General features: G+C 35.5%; 3 protein-coding genes across 3 annotated transcripts; 2 read left to right on the top strand and 1 right to left on the bottom strand.

The window, feature by feature from the left end:
• The first annotated feature begins 8,032 nt into the window (after nt 1-8,032).
• LOC114166128 (cyclin-dependent protein kinase inhibitor SMR11-like) lies at nt 8,033-9,369 on the top strand. The gene is made up of 2 exons (XM_028050798.1): nt 8,033-8,111; nt 8,393-9,369. The coding sequence occupies exon 2, from the start codon at nt 8,396-8,398 to the stop codon at nt 9,044-9,046; it is 651 nt and encodes a 216-aa protein (XP_027906599.1). The 5' UTR covers nt 8,033-8,111; nt 8,393-8,395; the 3' UTR covers nt 9,047-9,369.
• Nucleotides 9,370-14,142: 4,773 nt separating this feature from the next.
• Nucleotides 14,143-17,286, top strand: LOC114166758 (nuclear intron maturase 3, mitochondrial). The gene is made up of 2 exons (XM_028051552.1): nt 14,143-16,900; nt 16,999-17,286. The coding sequence occupies exon 1, from the start codon at nt 14,298-14,300 to the stop codon at nt 16,590-16,592; it is 2,295 nt and encodes a 764-aa protein (XP_027907353.1). The 5' UTR covers nt 14,143-14,297; the 3' UTR covers nt 16,593-16,900; nt 16,999-17,286.
• LOC114166759 (protein LURP-one-related 8-like) lies at nt 17,146-18,146 on the bottom strand. The gene is made up of 2 exons (XM_028051553.1): nt 17,772-18,146; nt 17,146-17,697 (listed from the first exon to the last, which is right to left on the bottom strand). Exons 1-2 carry the CDS (start codon nt 18,036-18,038, stop codon nt 17,320-17,322), a joined length of 645 nt encoding a protein of 214 aa, XP_027907354.1. The 5' UTR covers nt 18,039-18,146; the 3' UTR covers nt 17,146-17,319.
• Nucleotides 18,147-22,896: the final 4,750 nt, after the last annotated feature.

Below are 22,896 nucleotides of genomic sequence, written 5' to 3'. Positions count from 1 at the left end.
TTCACATCCTGCACAATGACTCGTGAATGTGAACCAATATAAGGATTAAACAAGGTGTGAAAAAGGTAACATAAACAAAAAATAATACTTGGCTTTTGGATGGTTTGAGTTGTCGGGGTGGCCTCAATTTTGTGTTCTTCTTGCCCCTTGTTCGAAATGCAGGTCCTTGCTCATTATCTAAACAGTCATGAGCCTCGATTACCAATGTAGATAATCGTGGACTTCTTCTTTGTCCTTCTGTCTTTTGCAATTTTCTATCAATGAAAATAATTCTATCAAGTGAAAAGGTTACAAATAACATAATTTACTAACAAAATGAAAATGTAGACTAAACTCACCTCAATCTACCCATATTGTGTTGGTAAAGAGAGCAATGATCAAGCCCTTTTAAAAGAAATAATAAGTATAGGAACCATGTATGTTTACTCTTTAATAATTACTCTTGCATTTGACCAAAGAAATATCATATCCAAAAAATGACAAAAATGGTATTGACATGAGTAATGAGATATGAGAATTAATTAATCATATAATGATTATGGTACACAAAATCAAAGGTTTCAATTCTTAGATAAATGAACATGCAAACCAAATAATATTTTGAGATTCTCATTTTTTTTAATTTAAGTATACAAAAAATAACATCTTATTTTTAAGAAAAGGGAAAATATAATGGTTTTGGCTTCCAATTTCCTTAGAAAATAAAAATATTTCCTTTTAATTTTATATTGTTATAAAAATAGTATATCATGTGTAAGTTATAAATAATTTTACACAATGGTAAAAATATTTTATATTTGTATCATAACCCTAATTCTTTGAAGGAAGAGGAGAGGAGGGAAAAAGTGTGGTGGTCGGACGACAAAAGATGGGAGGCAAAGGAAGGGCGATGAAGAAGAAGAAAAAGAACGCAAAACCTCTTGCTGATAATTTTGATAATCAAATTCTTTTGATATTCTTCTTAATTTCTTTGTATAAGAAGCGAAAAGAATGTTCACATGGTAAGATATCACTTAGACGACTTCTTTTGATTTTTATGTTGGATGATGATGGTAATGTTAGGATTATGGTGCTTGATTTAGTCCCACATCGCTTAGAATAGTGAGTTGTGGTTCTCTATTTTACTATATAAGAGACTCTATGTAAAGCTTTAAGATACACCAAAATACAAATACTTCCTAGTGTAGTCGTGGACGTAGGCATACACATTGTAGCCGAACCACGTTAAATTCTCTGTGTCTATTTTTCTCTCCTTTATTCTTTCCTTTATTGCCTTGTTCCTAACAATTGGTATCAAGAGCCATTTTTCTTAGTATGCTCTGTGGTTGCAGCATTGTCTGATCTTCCACATCAGAAAAGATTTGGTTTCTATTTTTTTCTTCTTGGGGATCTCAGTTTAGAGAAGTAGTGGGAGCTTTGGTCAAAGGCAGCAGAAGCTTTGGTCAAAGGCAGCAGAAGCTTTGGTCAAAGGCAGCAGGAGCTTTGGTCAAAGGCAGCAGGAGCTTTGGTCAAAAGCCGCAGTAGGAGCTTTGGTCAAAAGCCGCAGCAGGAGCTTTGGTCAAAAGCAGCAGGAGCTTTCGTCAAAGCAGCAAGAGCAATGGCATTGGAAGAAGGGAAGGTGAGGATTGAGAAGTTTGATGGCAGTGACTTCGGGTTCTGGAAGATGCAGATAGAGGACTACCTGTATCAGAAGAAGTTGTATCTACCCTTAACAGGGCAGAAGCCAACTGACATGGAGCAAGCGGAATGGGATTTGTTAGATCGGCAGACACTCGGTGTGATCCGATTGACATTAGCCAAGAATGTTGCGTTCAACATCATGAACGAGAACACAATCGTAGATTTGATGAAGGCATTGTCAAATATGTATGAGAAGCCATCTGCAGCCAATAAAGTGTATTTGATTCGCAGACTAGTCAACCTAAAAATGGGTGAAGGTAACTCGATTACTAATCATATTAGTGAATTCAATACAATTATTGCGCAGTTGACATCAGTGCAGATAACATTTGATGATGAGGTGAAAGCATTAATTTTATTATCATCTCTTCCGGAAAGTTGGAGTGCAACTGTTACTGCAGTTAGTAATTCTGCAAGTAATAGTAAGTTGAAGCTTGATAACATCCGTGACTTGATCTTAAGCGAAGATGTTCGCAGGAAAAGTTCAGGGGAATCTTCCAATTCTAGTTCCGGTTCAGCATTGAGTACTGAAACTAGAGGAAGAAGTAGCCAGAAAGGTCGTAATTAAGGCCGAGGCAGATCAAAGTCTAGAGAGAAATCAAAACCAAAATTCCGGAATGATATCACTTGTTGGAATTGTCAGAAAATGGGTCACTTTACAAATCAATGTAGGGCTCCAAGGAAGAACAACAACAACAAGAGGCAAGATAATGATCAATCAGCAAATGCAGCAACTGATGAAATTGAAGATGCACTATTATGTAGTCTAGATTGTTCTATTGATTCATGGATTATGGACTCAGGTGCGTCATTTCATACTACACCTTCTTTAGAACTATTATCTAACTATGTTCCAGGAAAGTTTGGGAAGGTCTACCTTGCAGATGGGAAATCTCTTGATATTATAGGAAGAGGTGATATCAATATCAGAACCTCTAATGGAAGTGTGTGGACTTTGAAGAATGTCAGACATATTCCAGCCTTAAAGAGAAACTTAATATCTATAGGGCAGTTGGATGATGATGGGCATTACACCACCTTTGGAGATGGACACTGGAAAGTAATGAAAGGTAATCTTGTTGTTGCTCGTGGGAAGAAGCAAGGATCTCTTTACATGATTGCAGATGAGGATATGATATCAGTTGCAGAAGTTGGCAACAGTTCCTCTTTGTGGCATCAAAGACTTGGGCATATGAGTGAGAAAGGAATGAAGCTCATGGTCTCAAAAGGTAAAATACCTAACTTGAAGCATGTTGACGTTGGACCTTGCGAACATTGTATCTTTGGAAAGCAGAAAAAGGTTAGCTTCTCCAAAACAAGTAAGTCGTCTAAAGTTGAAAGACTAGCACTAGTGCATACAGATGTTTGGGGGCCAGCTCCAGTGAAATCTCTTGGAGGTTCACAGTATTACGTAACCTTCATTGATGACTCTACAAGAAAGGTATGGGTTTATTTTCTTAAAAATAAATCTGATGTGTTTTCTGTGTTTAAAAGGTGGAAACAGGAGGTTGAGACTCAAACAGGTTTAAAGATTAAATGTTTGAAGTCTGATAATGGTGGAGAATATGACAGTAATCAATTCAAGGAGTTTTGTTCAGAGAATGGGATCAGAATGATCAAGACGATTCCAGGAACACCAGAACAAAACGGTGTGGCAGAAAGAATGAACAGAACCTTGAATGAGAGAGCAAGATGTATGAGAATCTAGTCAGGATTACCCAAGGTATTTTGGGCAGATGCAATAAGCACAACAGCCTATCTCATAAACAGAGGACCATTAGTTCCTTTAGGCTATCAGTTACCTGAAGAAGTATGGTCTGGAAATGAGGTAAACCTTTCACATCTGAAAGTTTTTGGTTGTGCTTCATATATTTTGTTGAACTCTAATAGTAGAGATAAATTGAACCCTAAGGCAAAGCGATGCTATTTCATTGGCTATGGATCTGACATGTATGGCTACAGGTTTTGGGATGACCAAAACAAGAAAATTATCAGAAGTAGAAATGTTACTTTTAATGAAAACATGTTCTATAAGGACAGGACTGCAGAATTTGCAAATGCAAATAAAAAGCCAGAGCAGGTATCATTAGAAGAAGTTTCAGAAAATGATGTAGCCAACAGAAGGCAGAATACAGATGTAGAGCCTGAGTCAGAGCCCGAGTCAGAGTTTGGGTCAGAACCTGAACAGATAGTAGAGTCAGTAACTCCTGAATTACCGACTAGAAGGTCTAGTAGAACCATTGTAGCACCACAAAGGTACTCCCCTTCATTGCATTACTTGTTGTTGACTGATGCTGGTGAGCCAGAGCATTTTGCTGAGGCTATGCAGGGAGGTGAATCTATTAAGTGGGAGCTAGCAATGGAAGATGAGATAAAGTCTCTTCAGAAGAATAAGACATGGTCTTTAACCAAGCTTCCAGAAGGAAAGAAGGTTTTGCAAAACAGGTGGGTCTATCGGTTAAAAGAAGAACCAGATGGCAGCAAACGATATAAGGCCAGACTCGTAGTGAAAGGGTTCCAACAGAGACAAGGAATTGACTTCACAGAAATTTTCTCTCCTGTTATCAAGATGACTACCATCAGAGTTATCTTGAGTATAGTAGCTGCAGAAAATCTTCATCTGGAGCAGTTAGATGTGAAAACTGCATTCCTACATGGAGATCTTGAGGAAGAAATCTTTATGGCACAACCAAAAGGTTTTGAAGTACAAGGCAAAGAGAATCTTGTATGCAAGCTTCATAAAAGTTTGTATGGGTTGAAACAAGCACCGCGACAATGGTATAAGAAGTTTAATGAGTTTATGAGAAACTTAGGATTTCACAGATGTGAAGAAGATCATTGTTGTTATGTGAAGAAATATATTGATAGTTATATCATTCTTGCCTTGTATGTTGATGACATGTTGATTGCTGGTGCTAATATGGCAGAAATTGACAGGTTGAAGAAACAATTGTCAGAAAATTTTGAAATGAAGGATCTTGGTCCAGCCAAGCAAATTCTTGGTATGAGAATTTCCAGGGATAGATCTAAAGGTATTCTAAATTTATCTCAGGAAAAATATATTGAAAAATTGCTTAGCAGGTTCAATGTTGGAAATGCTAAAACCAGGAATACACCTTTGGGAACTCACTTAAAGTTCTCAAAAAGGCAATCTTCTCAGACAGAGAAAGAAGAAAATCACATGTCTAAAGTGCCATATGCATCTGCAGTAGGGAGCTTGATGTATGCTATGGTTTGCACCAGACCTGATATAGCACATGCAGTGGGAGTTGTGAGCAGGTTTCTATCCAATCCCGGAAAGGAGCATTGGGAAGGAGTGAAGTGGATATTGAGATATTTGAAGGGCACTTCAAAGATGCATTTGTCCTTTAAAAGAAGTAATCTCACTTTACAGGGGTTTTCTGATGCAGATTTGGGAGGTGATTTGGATGGTAGAAAGAGCACAACAGGTTATATTTTTACGTTGGATGGCACAGCTATCAGTTGGAAGTCCAAACTTCAAGGAAGAGTCTCCCTTTCAACCACTGAAGCTGAATATATAGCTATCTCAGAAACAGCAAAAGAGATGATATGGTTGAAGAATCTTCTAAAAGAATTAGGAAAAGGGCAAGATGAACCTTCATTGTTCAGTGACAGTCAAAGTGCCATTTGTCTTGCTAAAAATCCAATTCTTCACTCCAGATGCAAACACATTGAATTGAAGTATCATTTTATCAGAAACTTGATAAATGATGGAGATTTGATTTTGTTGAAGATTCCAGGTGCAGAGAATCCAGCTGATATGTTAACCAAGACTGTCACAACAACTAAGTTGAGGCTTTGCATTGCCTCAACTGGCCTTCGAGAAGATTGATGATGAAGGCACTACACTAGGTGGTAATGTAAATCCAACCCCAAGTGGGAGAATTGTTAGAATTATGGTGCTTGATTTAGTCCCACATCGCTTAGAATAGTGAGTTGTGGTTCTCTATTTTACTATATAAGAGACTCTATGTAAAGCTTTAAGATACACCAAAATACAAATACTTCCTAGTGTAGTCGTGGACGTAGGCATACACATTGTAGCCGAACCACGTTAAATTCTCTGTGTCTATTTTTCTCTCCTTTATTCTTTCCTTTATTGCCTTGTTCCTAACAGGTAACTACTATTTATCACACAAGAAATAATTACTGTAAAAGGTTGTATGAGTTCTCTTATTTCCAGGATTAAGAATTTTCTAGGCATTTACATGTAAAATACCCATATATTTGTTTTGTCTTATTGAGAAATTGGTAATTATTGAAGTTTACCTGACTCTACAAAATATCTACAAACCAAAACATTATTTTATGTTATATACTTTGTTTTTTATATGATAAAAATAAGATCAAGCTTATTAAGCATGTAATTTGTTTTGTTATACTATATTGAGATTATATTGAAAATCATTTTCATAGCCATAAACTTGATTTGAACTTATTGTTTTATATCTCAGTCAAAGCTACACACTTGTCAACTGTTCCTATACAACATTTGAAAATTGGATACCGTATTGGTGTAATGCTGCATGATTTTTGGGTTGTAGTCATCATTGTTCTTGATTTTGTTATTTTCTTTAACATAATCTGGTTCACAAAATTCCCGAATCTCACTTTTGAATCTGTCATATTTCTATGTCATTTTTTCTTAACTTTCTTGTAAAATAGTTGTGTTGTAACTATTGATTGGTAATATCAAAGATAATGTGTTCTTGTAGGATAATTTTTTTTAGTATAAAAGCTAAATGTGAAACTCTACCATTCTTGTTATACAAGATGTTATAACGAGGTGGTAGGAATTTTATAGGTTGCAAGAAGAAGCATTCAATGTCCAATGCTCATGTGCATTTAGAAATCAAAGATATGAATCAAATTCGAAAGAAAAGGTAGAAAAAAGGCCAACATAACTTCTTATATCAAGAGCAAGTCGACGAAGGGTAAAAAGTTTGATAAAAATGATGAAAGAAGGAAAGACAAATAAAGTGTTTGAAGTTCTATATATTAGTTTGTAAGGGAAAAGTAACTTTCCCTTATGGGAATTTTATATTTTGGAGGAATTTTTCTTATTGTATTCTTTTCTTGGTTGGTCAACAAATTTTATTTGTTCAAATTCAAAATTATGATTCTTTCACTTGTTTTAATACATGGTTACACATGTTCAATTCCTTTTATATTTCGAAGTTCTCTTTTTGTATTTTTGATGTTTTGTTGTAATTAGAGATAATAATTGAGTTGATATATGACTTACTATTTATAGGTCACTAAAAAAAATTATAGATCGTTTTTGTATTTGTGAATATTATATATATATATATATATATATATATATATATATATATATATATATATAAAAGTTCAAATAATTTAAAGTAAGTCTTTTTGATATGTATTTAGATAAAAATATTAATTTTAAATATAATTTAAACAAAATTGTACTCTAAATTTTTTAAAAAAGAAAAATGAAGTTATATTGAGGTATTAATGTAAGTAAAGTTAATTTTTTAAATAATTAATTGGATATCATGATATCATATTTTATGAATAAGTGGATAATTAAACATATGTGCTTATTAATAATATTTTCATACATATCTTCATATGTGAATTTTTTGTCATCTATGATTTGGCTATTATCAAGTGAGGTCATATCGAACTATTTTAATATTTATTCAACATCATCATTTCTGTTGACAATGTTAAGATAATTTATCTTACTAATATCACTATAGGCTAATTTATTAAACTAAAAATAAATAAGTATCATCATTTTATAGTCCCAACACAAATTAATAACATTAATAATTATCTGCTTATTTCAAATTTACATTGCTGCTTTTGCATTGCATGTTTCAAATGCCTTCGGTTTTAGTTTGTAACTAGTCAGACAAAGAATTAAGCGACCATATGTTTATCATAATGATATATGGTAATTCATTGAAAATTTTCCTTGTTTAATACTAATTGATAATTAAAGCCACAATTCAAACCCCGAAAGTAATAGCTTTACTAATTCTAACCATTCTTAGCACTAAATAAATTCAACAGACTCGCAATCCTTGATATTTGATATGTTTAGGAACATTTTTTTCTTAAACAACATCTATAAAAATCATTTCTTTCATTAATGAAAATTAACTTATAAAATAAGTTATAAAAATGAGAGTATAAAATGAAGTTCTTATTTGTAAAAGTAAAAAAAAAAAAAAAACATAAATAAAGTAGATGCAAAAAAGAACGGAAAAGAAGTAAAAAGTTGGTGAGCGTATAGCGAATAGAAGGAGGACACGTGTGATTGAAGGTGTATAAAAGCAGGGAGTGAGAGATTGGCGCTATTTGGCACTCAGAAGACATCGTGGGTATCAGCAGCTGCAGAGAAGAGAGAAGAGGTATCTTTCAACTTCCAACTCACTCAGGTACTCTCCTTTTCTCTTTCCTTAAATCCCTACTTCATTTCTGATCTCATAAACCGTTGCCAACCCTAAGCCCTAAATGTAGTGCCTTCAAACTCTACTGTCACTCCTCCTTCAGAAGAAGATCCATTTTATAGAAATCATGTGATAGATTTCTTTCCTGTGTCGTGGCTGGTGAAGTAAATTAGGGTTTCTGTAGTTTTTGTTCTGTGAGTGAACGTAGATTTTGTGTGGTTGTTTGGTGTAAAATGGTGTGTCTAAACCCATTTTGTAATTTACTGTAGCTCATGGCTTCCGTGGATCTGTGCAAAGATTCCATGAAAGATGCTATTACTACTCCAATTCCGAAGGCTGCCACCGATTGTGCGGTTCCGATAACTCCTCAGGCTCTCGCCGAGAATGGAGATTTTCAATCCCAATACCCTCTCACTCTCTCAGTGCTCAGGAAACAACTCAAACGTGCCTGCATTCATTGCGATTCGGTCAGATGTGGTGGCTCTGTTGATAATAGTGATGAAAATGACAATGGCAATGGTAGTATTGATAGCCCCCGAACTCCTGAGGAGGGTGTTTTTGACCCCTTTGCACCTGGTCCTGATGACATGGCGCGTGCACCCAACAGCAACAAGTATCTTGATGACTACAGGAACTCCGTTGCCCGCAGACTTAATTTTCAGCCCTCCTTTGATGTTTCTCAGGTTGATAGTGACACTCTTTCAGATGAGGACATGGTTGAGTCCGTGTACGAGAATCTTTTGCAAGTGATTTTTTCAAAGCAGGCTGAGGAGGTTCTTGCTCAACTGTCATACTATTGTGAAACACCTCCTTCTGCGACTCGCATCACTGTAATTGCCGACACTTGTCCAGGTGCACCTAAGAAACCAGCGGCTCCACCTAGGAACATCGATCCGAGGTTGTGCAAGAAGCTTGAATTCTGACTCAGACTCAACCCACCCAACTTAGATCAGATACACATCACATTCATTCGCAACTGCATTTTGTGCTCCTAATTTGACGATGTATCTCTACTATGTAGCATAACTTGTTCAGGGAAAATGTTTTTCACAGAACACTTTTGCATATGACCAAGATGATACATCTAGCAACTATATTGTATAGTAAACTGTTGACGTTAGTTTATTTTACCATGAATTATTCTGTAGTTTTAATTTCGTTGTGAAGTTGGTCTGATTCAATTTTACTGCAATTATGTTTTGTACATGATGGTTCAAGCTTGAATGATACTTTCCCTCTGAAGTTTCATATATTCTATTTTTATCAGTGGTTTGTGTGATTATTGATATACATTTCATATCCTTAATAAAGTCGAAATTTCATCACACAATAAATTTCAGCGGAACCTGGATTGATGCTTGACTTCTCGTTTATTACTTGATTGCTTCTCGTTTATTTTTCTGCGCAACTGTTTCTTCTTACTTTAGCATTGCATGATCGATGGGGTGTTGTGTTTTTTTTTTTCAAAAATAGGGAAAATTATCAACCAAGATTAACAAATTACAACCCAAATACTGAAAGAGAGCTATTTTGCATCAAACCTGGGATATTATACGATAGACTTTAAAGGAAAACGTAAGTCTATAGCTACTAACAAAAGATATTAAACAAGCCGTCAAAAGTGAACATATAGTGAATCCCACATAAGTGCACATCCGGTGTTTTCCTTAGTAATAAATTAATTCGCCTCACTTTTCTTTGCAAAGATTATTTGCATCCAACAAGGCTTTAAAGGGAAACAGATTCAATTGTTAACTAGTTTCTTTTATTTATTTTTTTCTTGAAAAATTGAAGTTAGTCATTCAACACATGAAAATTAAGAGAAATTACGTGAATCTTTTCGAAAAAAAATTATTTGAAAAAGAATTCATTGAATCCGTTCCTCCTCCAAAGTACGTATATTTATTTTGTTCACTGATGTATCACATGTTAGGAGTAGAATGCGCCAAGGCATTAGCTTTTAATACGAGAGGAATGACATTGAATAATATGAATATCAGTTTCAACATTACCATTACAATAGTTTCAGAGAGGATTCGAGGTGCTTCATGATGAGTCTCTATTTGTTAGTACTTTCCTAGAATAATAGTAGCTTTTTGGGATTTCTTTTGTTCTTATTTTCTTGTTTTAGATTATATTTGATTTTTCTTAGATAAAATTCTTTTTTTCTAAATGTGTTAACATGGTATTTTAATTCTGAAAAAAATGCATTCTGCAGCAGTGACCACTGCTGACCATTTTGGTTATAACTTTTTTAACAGAAATTGGATTGAGTTGAAATTTGTAGGGTTGGAATTTTAGTCAGATTACAAGAACGTGAATTTTGAATGACAGAGCTGATTGCAGTTGTTTCTGAAAAGTTGCAGCAGAATAGAGGCAGCACTGTTTCAGCATTGTTTTAGATTTTATGTTGGGAAAATTTGTAATTTCCTTGGATATTCAAATTAGTTAGTTCAGATAGCTTACTTAGGAAATTTATTCGTGAAACTACTCTTCTACTTTTACTTTCTATAAACATAGTTCAGATCATACATAGGACACGAATCAACAATTTATTTTTCAGTTTAGTTTTTCTAGTTTCTGACATTTGGAGCTTCTTATTCTGTGGGTTTTCTCTTCAATGTGGATGGTTCTTTCTATCCTTTAATTCCAGTTCTACATTGCATGCATTTTTGTTCTATTTTCAATTTCCTCTACCGCTCTGTTTTCATTCAATCCAAATTTACATTTCAGCAATGTCTTTATGTTTCCCGCGTTTCTGCACTGTTTTACATTATCCATTTACTGTTTTCAAGTCAATTCTCAACTCCCATGCCATTTTACCGATTGATTTTAGTTCCCTTTTACTTTGTACTCTATTACATTTCATTGGTACCGATTAGATTTTATGTTCTTCACTAAAAGGAGTTTCAGATTTGAATTCCTTGCGATCAAGAATGAAGAATGATCGATCATAATTCAGATTTGTTACTTCTACTTTGTTTTACTGCTGTTACGTTCAACTCCGGTTCAGTTATAGATTCAATTCAGTTTTAACCAATTCAATTCTAGTTCAGTTTTCAATTCCAGTTTTAGTTTATTGCTATCATGCGAATTGCTTCTTTCAATTCTTTTTACAGATTTTATTCTCAGTTTAGTACTTAGGTTAGTTTTATTCAGTGATCTAGTTTACTATTTCTGCTGATTACTTTCAGTTTCAATTCAGGTAAGTTCCAGATTTCAATTTGAGTTTTCTTCACTTCATTGTCTTTACTGCTTTGTGTTCATTTTTACTTTCAAATTTACTTTACTGTTTAGTTTTAGTCAAGCATTCCAGTTTCGTTTGCTTTAATTCAATTTGCAGTTTGTTTTACATTTCTGTGCTGTTCAGTTTAATAGTAATTCAGTTTGCTTTGTTTTACTGTTTTCAATTCTGTTTCTATATTCGAATCCCCCAATTTTTAGTTTGTTGAGAAAGAAATCACTCAATGAATTCAACTAAGTGTGTTCCTTGGATAGATACCTATGTTGGCTCTATAATACATTAGGGGGAAACTTAGAATTTTTTGACAAACTTTGACGTTACTAAATAGATTTAACAAATTGGCACCTGCTATTAAGTTAATTAATTAATTTTATTTTTCATTTTTGTATAAGTCAGTATATGGGTTAGTAAATTATTTTTTGAAACTGCTGCTGCTGTTTCAGTACTATACTGTCTTGGTTGCTGTCCAAATTCTCTGCAGAATTTTGGTTTGTTGCTTTCTATATTTTGATGGTTTATGACCAGGTCAAGACCAGGGCCACTGTTTACTTTGAATTGTGGAGGACATTGAAGAAGCTACAAAAAGAACAATTAGGCGATCATACTACCACTGGACCAGTTCTAACATGCCAACCTGAAACTGAACAAATAGAAGAAATGTCACTTGACAGAGAAAGAACCATGAAAGAATTAGCCAACCCTGATATTGGATACCAATCTCTATGCGTTCAGATACCAAATCTACCTGAAGGAGCAGCTAGTTATGCGTTGAAATCTGGATTGAATCAGTTGCTGCCAAGGTACCAAGGTCCAGCAGGAGAGGACCCTCATAAGCATTTAATGAAATTGTATATGGTTTGTTCAACCATGAGACCAGCAGATGTGCCTGAAGAATTGGTGAAAATGAATGCCTTTTCATTTCCGTTGCGTGATATCGATAAAGATTGGTTGTACCTGCAACCAACACCAATCACCACATGAACAAAAATGAAGAGAAGGGTTCTAGAGTTTTCTTGTTTAGGAGTGCAATTCATTGCATTTTATAGTTTTTGTTTTCGGTTCTATTAGTTTAGAGTTTATACCATTTTTTCTGTTTTGAACTGTTTTACTGAAATTCTGATTTAGCTTTTATAGTTGTTTTACTTTGCTGTTTTTTCTGGTCCAGCTATGTTGCTGTTTGGTCTATTTTGTTGCTATCTTTGCCATAGCTGTAGTTTTCACAAACTTTCTGTTTTCATCCAAATGCCACCAATGTTACTCCTCATAGTGCAGTTGCAAATAAAGATGAAAAACTGAGGAGACATTCTTGGAGTCAGATGAAACAGCATTCAGGAAACCTGTGTTGGAAGAGGAAGAGCAGCTGAATTTAATCAACACTGTTCACTAGACCAGTGTACCTTCTTTTTTGGTTTTGTTTTTACTCTTACTGAGGACAATGTTTGGCTTACGTGTGGGGGAGGTTTCGTTTCAATTTGCTGTTTCAGTTTTGCAACTTTGTTTTCACTGATTTTCTGTTTTTCATTTTAGTTCATTCTGTTTGTTGTTTTGCTGTTTTCAGTTTGAATTTGTTGTTTTAGCTTTTATTGCTGTCTTTACCATGCTCTGCTGTTTTAGTATGAACAATTGTTGCTGAAGTGAAGACTTTAGGAACAGTTTTTGGCGCTTGAGGCTTGATGATTTCAGATTGTAGTATTGATACTTTAAAATGATTTCAGTTTTTGCTGTTTTGTTGCCTAAACTGTTAGTGCTATTTTACTGTATTAGCTGTTTTCATGTGAATGATTTTTGATTTACCAATTTCAGTTGAGAATTTCTAAATCGATGAAACTTGTTTATTTAAAAGAGTTAGGTAGCTTTTCATGAAAAATAAGATTTGACAGATTTTAAACCGTGTGAGATTTAAGCTTGTTTTTCACATGTGTGATTCACGTATGTTGCTCGCATTCCAGAACTTGCATTGACTCTTTTTGAAACTGCTTATTTCATATGCACTCTTGATATGATTTAGGCCATCTTGAATTTTCAGTCACTTAGCCAAATAAGCTTATTCTGAACTGTTTTACACTTGAACTCCATTTGAGCCATATTAGCCTTTTCTTGGATGATTTATTAGCTCATTACAAGCCATAAAACCAAGATGAACCTAACCTTAAAGTATTGAGCCGCTTTGGAATTGTTCTGGGAAATGGTGAAAAGCTTAAGTGTGGGGGTTTATTTTTGAACAATTGATGAATACGATAATAAGGCATCGAAGGAAAAGCTGAGCTGAAAATGAAAATATGAGAAAAGAGAAAAAAAAAAAAAAAAGTGGTCTGAAATGAATTGAAGAAGAGAAAGAAAGGTTGAGAAAGTGGAAAACAGAACAGAAAAATACAGGACAGTTGTTGAATAAATAACACTGCTGTTTATACTTATAAAAAGTGTTTCAACTTATACAAAATCAAAAGTATTAAGAATATAGTTTTTTAATGGTTTCCTATACATTCTCTTATGAATTTAGCAATTTTTGGTTTAATCCTTTTAGGTTTTAAAGTTTTTATTTGAATTTTCGTGTCCCTTATTCTACTTGATTTAGTAATTTTTATAAGTTTCCATAACGAAACATAGCATCGCGCACCATGTCGAGTTGTCTATGCAAGTTATAAGTTAATATGTCGAGTTGTCCACGAATTAAATTTATGTGAAATTTAACCAATAATTCTTGTTTTTCTTCTTCGTACAATAATGTTTTTTTTTTTTTAATTACAACTGGGGCTTTGTTTTTTGAAATAAAAGAGAATACTCAACTTCGATAAGATTCATTTCTTCAAAGATAAAATAAAGGTGAAAATATGCAATGTATGTCTCTTATTTCTAGAACAAAGTGTATTTTGTAATTCTTACTCAAAGAAAGAAAATTTGGTCTCTGTTTCTGTCTCTCAGTGTCTTCCATGGTGGCACTGTTGCGCATAAGAAGAATCATCATCACCTGCATCAACGCGCAAGGGTTTCCGTTCTCTCCTCACTCTTCTCCAAAATCCAAACTTTTCTCAACATTAGCGCTCCAACTCCAATGGGAACCTCTCACCAAATCCCAACTCAAGACCCTCGTTCTCAACCAGTACGCCCATGGAAGCTTCACCAACCTCATCCAAAACGTCGTCGCTTCACCCCTCGTCCTCTTCACCGCATGCCAAAACCTCGCAGCCGCTCCCTTACGCCCGGCCTCGCTCCAGGGCCGCTTCAGCATCGAGACCACGTCCCGGGAGCTCCGCGAAAACCGTTTCGACGTGGAAGCGTGTTGCGTCACACTAACGCCCTCCAGTAAAACCGCTTCTTCTTTGCCTTTGGTTTTACCCAATTTGAAGCTCAAGGTTGTGGTTGAGGCCATTCGGATGGTGTTGGAAATCGTGTACGACGAACGCTTCGCCACGTTTTGCTACGGTGGCCGCGTCGGAATGGGACGACACACCGCCATAAGGTACTTGAAAAACTCCGTCGAGAACCCTAGTTGGTGGTTCACCGTGAGGTTTAAGCCTCACGGGTTTGAACATTTCCATGTGGAGAAGCTGTGTTCTGTTATTGAACGCAAAGTGAAGGATGTCGTTTTCATTGATTTGATAAAGAGGTTGTTTCAGTGCAAGGCTTTGGTGATTGAATTGGGTGGGGATTGGCTGGGAAGGGGGCTTCCTCAGGAATGTGGCTTGTGTTCTATTTTGATGAATGTTTACTTTGATGGCTTTGATAAAGAGATTCAAGAGATGCGATTGCGGGAGAATCGAGAGAATCGGGAATTGGATCCGAAGATTATTGGTTCAGGTTTGGATTCTGATGTATTCTACAAGCCTATGAAAGTATATGCGTTGAGGTACTTGGATGAGATACTTATTGCCACATCAGGGTCGAAGATGTTGGCCATGGAGTTGAGGATGGCAGTTGTCAAGAGTTTGGAACTTGGTTTAGGTTTACGTGTTGATAAGGTGAATACTGCAATTCATAGCGCGGTGTCGGAGAAGATTGTGTTTCTTGGGATGGAGTTGCAAGCTGTTAGGCCTTCAGTTTTACGCCCACCCATGTCAGAGAAAGCAATCAGAGCACGAAAGAAGTACCTCAGGCAGAAAGAAGTTAGGGCTCTTGAATTGAGAAATGCCAGGGCAAGGAATAGAAGGAATTTGGGTTTGAAGATATTTAGTCATGTTTATAAAAAGGTCAAGCAGAGTGATGGATTTAAATTTGATTTTAGTATTGAAAGCGAGGTCCGAGATATTTTTAGATCTTGGGCTGATGAAGTAGTGCAGGAGTTCTTGGGGAATATAGACGAGTGTCAAGAATGGCATCGAAGTCTTTCTTCTGGTGATTTTCTTCAGTTGAGACACATTAGGAATCAATTGCCACCTGAACTTGTTGATGCTTACGATAAGTTTCAGGAGCAAGTTGATAAACATTTGAATGCTACAAAAGCTAGGAAGGAGATTGAGGAAGAGGAAAGAAGAGTAAAGGAAGAAGAAGAACAGAGTTATTCCAAAGGAACAGTTGAGGATTTGACAAGCCTCTGTATGAAAGTTGAGGCACCAGAGATACTCATAAGAAAGGCTGTGAAGTTGGTTGGGTTTACAAATCATATGGGTCGACCGAGGCCAATTGAATTTCTGGTTGCACTTGAGGATACCGATATTATCAAGTGGTATGCTGGCATAGCAAGAAGGTGGCTCGATTATTTCTGCTGCTGCCACAACTTCAAGATGGTCAAAACTATTGTATCTTATCATTTGAGGTTCTCTTGTATCTTGACATTAGCAGAGAAGCATGAATCCACCAAGCGTGAAGTGATAAAACATTTTAGCAAAGATTTGAAGGTCTATGATATGAATGGAAATCATGAAGTGCATTTTCCAACAGAAAGAGAGGTTAAGATGATGGGAGATAGAAATCTTTCTGATCCAAAACCAGTAGATGGGGCTTTATCTTTGGCTGTAGTAAGGTTGGCATCCGATGAGCCTCCATCACAATGCATTGCCCATTTCTGTGACAAGACAACCACAATCTTTTATCGGGTCCATTTGCTGCACAACAGATTGAATTTGAACTCATCAGAGAAAGAAAAATGGGTGCAAGGGATGGGTGTAATTCATGAAAGCCTAAACCGTAAGTGCCTCCCTCTCTGTACTGATCATGTAAATGATTTGTACATGGGGAGAATCACACTCCAAGATATTGACTTTCCTTATTGTGTCGATGTGGACTGACTTTTGCTGCTAATATATATTTACTTCAGTTGGAATCAAGATGAGTCCTTTATTCCTTCATGAACTGAAAAAAGTTCTAGCATGTTTGAAGTTTGTCCTTCGGTTATTTTGATTCAATTTGTCTACCTCCTCATGTGATTCGGTTTGCAAGTAGTTCTTGTGGTGGTGAATTGGTTTCAGCAGGGGAGATAGTCTCTCATAGGTTTTGCAGCTGGATTGGTGGAAGGAACTGTGTTGATGGTTAGTGTAACTGTAGGTGTGATGACTGGTGCAGTTGATGTTGGACTTGTGGGGGGAAACTGTAGTAGGTGAGCTGTCTTTATCTTGTAGGAGTTCTCCTGGCGTGAACTTTGTTTGTAGTGATAAAATTTTCAACTAGACATCTAACATGATTTATTTGGGTTAGGCACGTTGCTGCACATGAGCAATGCAATACGTTTGTCACGGTAATGGAAAGTTCTTCACCATGGAAGCTTTGTTCAGGGTAAATACTGTAAAATATCGTTTGATTCCTGACTCTTTCTTCATGATGTGAGTATTGAAATATAAATAATTCAAGGAACTTACTACATTAAAAGGTTGTATTACTTTTTGAGGATAAAATGATATGCATGCATTTACACGGTAATCTGATAAAGCTTGGGATTTTGTATAAAATGAAAAGCCAAGCAGGAGGGGATAATAGTGATTGACTTGATGCATGAATTTAACCTATGAAGTTGTGAAGTCAACGGGATCGAAACATGTGATCAAGGAGGATGAGAAAGGCCATGGCGAGAGCGGTGTCCATCTCAGGCTGTACAATGAGACGGAAGATGTCTGCGCCAAAAGCTACCCTTCCTGCCTCACCTTCTTTCATCTTTATCTCTGCAACTTTACTTCTGTTCTTGCTGTAAAACGTGCAGCAACGCCGGGCGTAGCACCCCTCTATCTCATATGCAACTTCCTTCTTCATATTTCCTGTTCCCGAGGAGCTCAGGAGCTGTGCCAAACACTTGTTGTTGCTGTTGTTCAGGATGCTCACGTTCTTCCTCGCTGTAAAAAGTGGCTTCAGAGACTCATCCTCTCCTTTAAACACCAGCCAGGTGTCTCCCAAGCTCAGCCTCTGCACCATGAATGAATGAATGAATGAATGATTCATAATTGTGAGGAAGGAGATGGTGATGAGAAAGGACGTACCTTGCGGCGGATGGTGATGAGTGGTGTGCCTGCAGCGTCCATGAGAAGTATATGATCCTTGTTCCCTGCAATGTAGTTATCCACCCTGAACACCAGATTCCCTCTGTTAGTGTCGAAAACGGTGAATCCATGGCAGTTTGGGAGGAGAGACTTCTTCCACACTGTGAGAACCACCGCATCACCACCATCACCACCACCACCAACACCACTGTTTGACCTCTCCCACGCTGTCTCACTCACACATGCACCAGGGTGTACCTTCCTCATTGCCACCAACCCTACAACATCACTCCCACTTTAATTTATTATATATACTACAGGTGCAGGGCATCATTAATTAAATAAGTAATTGTAATTGGGCGGCTACTTGGGTATGAATGGCATGATGATCCAAAATAGAATAGAATAAAATAGTTCGTACAATGATATTGGATTGACTAGAATATTTGTATGGCTGGGAACCATTTCGCGGTGCCCACAAAGGACGGCTCCAAGATATTTTTCTTCGCACCTTTTTTTCTCTTTTGTTTCTTCATCACCTAATTATCGTAATTTAAACCTTCCAATTATTTTTAGTTAATTATTAGCGTAATACGTAATGTGTAAACCACGATAGGTTAGGGCGGTTTATCCGACTTTTTCGACCATCCAATGGACACATCTCGTTTTTATGCTACTCTCCTCTTTTTTTTTTTTCCATTATATTTTTATACAAGATCAGATTTTGATTTCTTACAGAAATCATGCTCAAAATCTGTCCTCAAAATCATAATATTACTAAAAGAACTTTTCTTTCTTTACAATAACTCTAACTAATATAGTACTTTTTATTTGTGAAACGTAGAATCAAAATTATTTTTCATTGAACAATAAATTTTCGACTTAAAGGTTGAAGAAAAGTTAAAATATCAATTTATTTGTGATTCGGACATTAATTAGTGTGTGGAAAGTATGGTTGGATATTTAGATTAAAAATTAAATTATATCTTTTACTTGGGCTTGACCCTCAAAATAAAAAGTATATTTTCCTCAACAGACAAATTTGCATACATATTCGTTGGAGGAGAAATATTTTGGCTGCCTCTTGTCATTTGCACTATGCCCGTCTTACGGGTCTATAATTAAAATTTTATGTCAACTTCGATCTTAAAATTACATAATTAAAACTCAGAGAAATAATTTATGTATAAAGTAAAGGAAAAATAAGAAGAAAGGGTAATTAAAATTAGAATTGAAGATAGTAATAGAATTTTGTTTTGTGAATATATTTTTTCATTCGTGTTAAAGTCGTGTTTGGTGCACATTTTTTGTAAATTAGGTTTGTTTTATAATGTTTGAAATTTGTATTTTAATTTTTGAATTTTAAAATATTTATTATGTTGAAATTTGTAAATTTGTGTATGTGGTTGCACTTTGACCATGCAAGATTGTCCATCCGACCGTTATTGCATGTTAGTGTATATACTAGTATAGTTGTAGGTTACTTGTAAGTAAGATTGTAACTTCTATTCTTCTTTGTAATATGTAACAACTTCTTATACATATATTATACATATATGTTTAAAAATAACTCTTGTACAAATCATTTAAGTGAGAATAAGTTAATAAAAATATTCTCTTCTACTTCATTTTTTATTCTCTGATCAAATTATCTTAAGATGGTATTGATAGTTTTCTTGCTTAAAGAAACCTGATCTCGTAACTCACACTCACACCAAAAACAGCCAAAAACAGTACACAAGTTACTCACAATCGCGAGAAACTATGGAGGTGCAGGAGGAAGAAGTGCCCTTGAGTATAGCGAGCGTATTCTGAGTAAAGAAAGCGAAATTGGGTGGTGCATCTCCAAAAGGTCAAGCTTTTACACCATTTAAAAATTGGCTTGATACATTATGTAAATGAGATTTTCTACCTGCACCCCAGAAAAAAACAACGTACACCTCCTTTTCATTCATCAAACTTATACATTTTATTTTTACATTTCAAGCGTATTTATTTATATATTTAAGAAAGTGTTTATTGTTAAATTTAGAAAAAATATATAGTTGTAATTTTTTAATTTTTAATTTTCGATTTGAGTTTCCTATTTTATTAGATAATTCGTAATTTTGATTACATCTTTAAAGTTCAGTTGAATCAAAATAAATGAATATACTGTATATAAACTTGAAGATACAATCAAAATTGTAAAACCTAAAGTCGTAGAAAAGAAATCAAAATTGATATTCAGATAGTAGAGGAGACTAAACTGTAATTTAACCTAAATTTTTTATATTTAAATATTTGTAATTATTTATTTATTTTAACCTTATTACGTAAAATATAAACCTCATCCAGCTGCAATATTGGTTAAAATATTCTTCTTCCGTTAGGATTATAATTTAGGTTTAATAGCTTTTTTTGAATATCTTTTTAATTTTATTCCATTTTTTTTAATTTATTACTTTTAAAAAAGAGTTAATGTAATTATTTGTAGTCGAATTTATTATTATAAGGATACTCGATATTTATTGTAAAGGATTGAGTAAGTATTCAACTATAAAGGTTTATTCATTGACTAATCAGTGAAAGTTTTACAGAAATATTAATACATTAGTGTATTCAGTAAAAATATTGAATGTATATTTTGCTCTGATGCTATCATTAATCTATGAGTTTTTGGACTCTTAAAATAAAAAGAAATTAACAATAAAAGGATATAGTTGAATAATATTTTATATCTTTTCATTTAGTAATCCTTTCATTTAGTAATCCTTTCGTTGTTAGTTACCCAAATAACTTATAGGTTTAATCTCACGCAAAGTCCTCGTTTTGGTTAAGAAATCTCAATTGGGTCCTCAACTTCAAAATTGTTCCAATTGAATCCTTAAGTTTGAAAATTTGTATTAAATAAACCATTTACGTCAGGTACTGTGAAACGGCGTTTGATGTTGCTGTGATGTAATATTGAACAGTACACGTGTAATTTGTTGATAAATTTCACTATTGTTGACGTGTATATAAGAAGAGGCAATGCTTATGACTTTGCCCTAGCAATTGAAGAAAGAAAAAGTAAAGTAGCTATGTCATTTTCAAATTCGTCTGGATCTTGCACATGTGGGGGGAAGCAACCTAGTGGTGGGTATGATGGTGGTCGTTCATCTCACGGTGGTGGATCTTCCCATGGCTGTGGCGCAAGGATTTTTGCTATTAAGCCCATGTGCTACTGTGGTCAGACAGCTGTATTGAGAACAGCAAAAACCCCTAAGAATAGGGGCAAACAATTTTGGGGATGTCCTAAGTTTAAGGTAAGATGTGGGAAAAATTCATTTTTTGTTCAATTTAAGTTTTCTGGCATGAAAAAATGATAACGTGATTGTGGTATTTTGTGGAACAGAGTGGGTCTCAAGATTTGGGTGGCTGCAATTTTTTCCAATGGTTTATTGAATAGGAAATCGAAGAAAGAGATGTGGTGAAGATGGAAGAAAAAGATGTGGTGAAGATGGAAGAAAAAGATTTTGGAGGGAATAAAGTGCTGAAAGTAGAGAAGATTGAAGAAAAAGATGTGGTAAATATGAGAGAAAGAGATGGTGGATGGATCATAACTAGGAAACTAGATGAGGCTATAGTTCGTTTGCAAAAGTGGATGAAGTTGATGTTAGGGATGATGGTTGTTATATGCGTTATGAATGTGATAGTTATATCACTGTTATTGTAAAGACCTAACGTGTTGTATGGGGTGGTTGAACTTTTGTGTTATTTAATGTTTTCAAATGAATTAAACAGATTTAGTTCTAAATTATGCGGTATGAGTCATAAATTATGCGGTATGAGTCATATTTAATGTTTTTATATCCTGTCAATGCACTAAACTGAAAATGCACCAAAATACATAATCAGTCATCCTGTCAATGTTTTGAATCCAACAATTTCACTTAAACATGAAAGTGCACCAAAATACATAATCATTCATCCTGTCAATTCTTTGAATCCAACCATTGTACTTAAACATGAAAGTGCACCAAATACAATACATTAATCAAAGCCCATAAAAGAGATATCATAACATACGTAGAAAATAAAGACATCCAAACAAAAGAAATGCCCACAAAATAAAGGTCTAAAGAGACCCATCCAAAAAAAAGTCACTTCCAGTACACAACTGCATTTGGTGTGAATCAAATAGGACCCCTCCTTGGCTTCAATTTTTCCCTCATTTGTGGTGTGGGTGTAGGTTGTGTTGATGGTGTTGGATGAGGTGATGGTCGTGGATGGGTGGATGGTCCTGCTTTGGTGTGTGGTGTTGCCTGGGTTGAGGGAGTTGATGCAGTTCGTTGTGGGCCAGATAATGTAGCAGTACAGTTGATTGAGCCAGTTTGGGTAGGTGGTCCAACATGCTAATGATGGGTTTACTTCTGGTATGAACTATTGCACTGTTGAATCCCTCACACATATTGTTCACTAATGTGTCACAATGAGCTCTTGAAGTGAATCTTGACCTTGACCAAAACCTGTTGATTACAAGTCTCAGATTCAGTATCCTCTTCCAGAAGTACATCATCAACATGTGTATCATCTTCCTCCTCTTCTTCACAAACATCTACATTTTCTTTTCTACCCTCACTATCATCCTCCACCTCATGTTCACCTCCACCCACACCATCCTCCACCTCATGTTCACCTCCACCCAAACCATCCTCCACCTCATGTTGACCTAAACCATTACCAGCTCCCACCTCTTTATCAACTTCACCACCACATTCAAACTGACCATCCTCGTGTATATCTTCTAATCCAGGTTCAGCTTCAATTTGTATCTGCTCCCCTTCACCAACACACCCAAACTCGGTACCCTCTTCTATCTCTTCTAAACCAGGTTGAACCCCCTCAATGGCCTCTATTATCTCTGGTTCAGTCATCTTATGTACCACATACAAGTGCACTACACCATTTAGCTTGGCTAAGTTAACCATATGCATAGCACCCTTATCATCTGTTAAAAGTTCTAACCTATCTTCCAGCACTGACCCACCTCCTAAAGAGTACCATAACTCCTTAATATTGACGTGTCCTAACTCTGTCAGTCCACCTACAATCTCAAAATAACTCCACCTGTCCGGGTCACAAAACCACTCTGTAGTTTCCC

Source organism: Vigna unguiculata, chromosome 10 (assembly GCF_004118075.2).
Source record: "Vigna unguiculata cultivar IT97K-499-35 chromosome 10, ASM411807v1, whole genome shotgun sequence".
Classification (NCBI taxonomy): domain Eukaryota; kingdom Viridiplantae; phylum Streptophyta; class Magnoliopsida; order Fabales; family Fabaceae; genus Vigna; species Vigna unguiculata.
The sequence above is the reverse complement of the archived record's forward strand: the minus strand, read 5'-3'. Positions and strand labels throughout refer to the sequence as shown.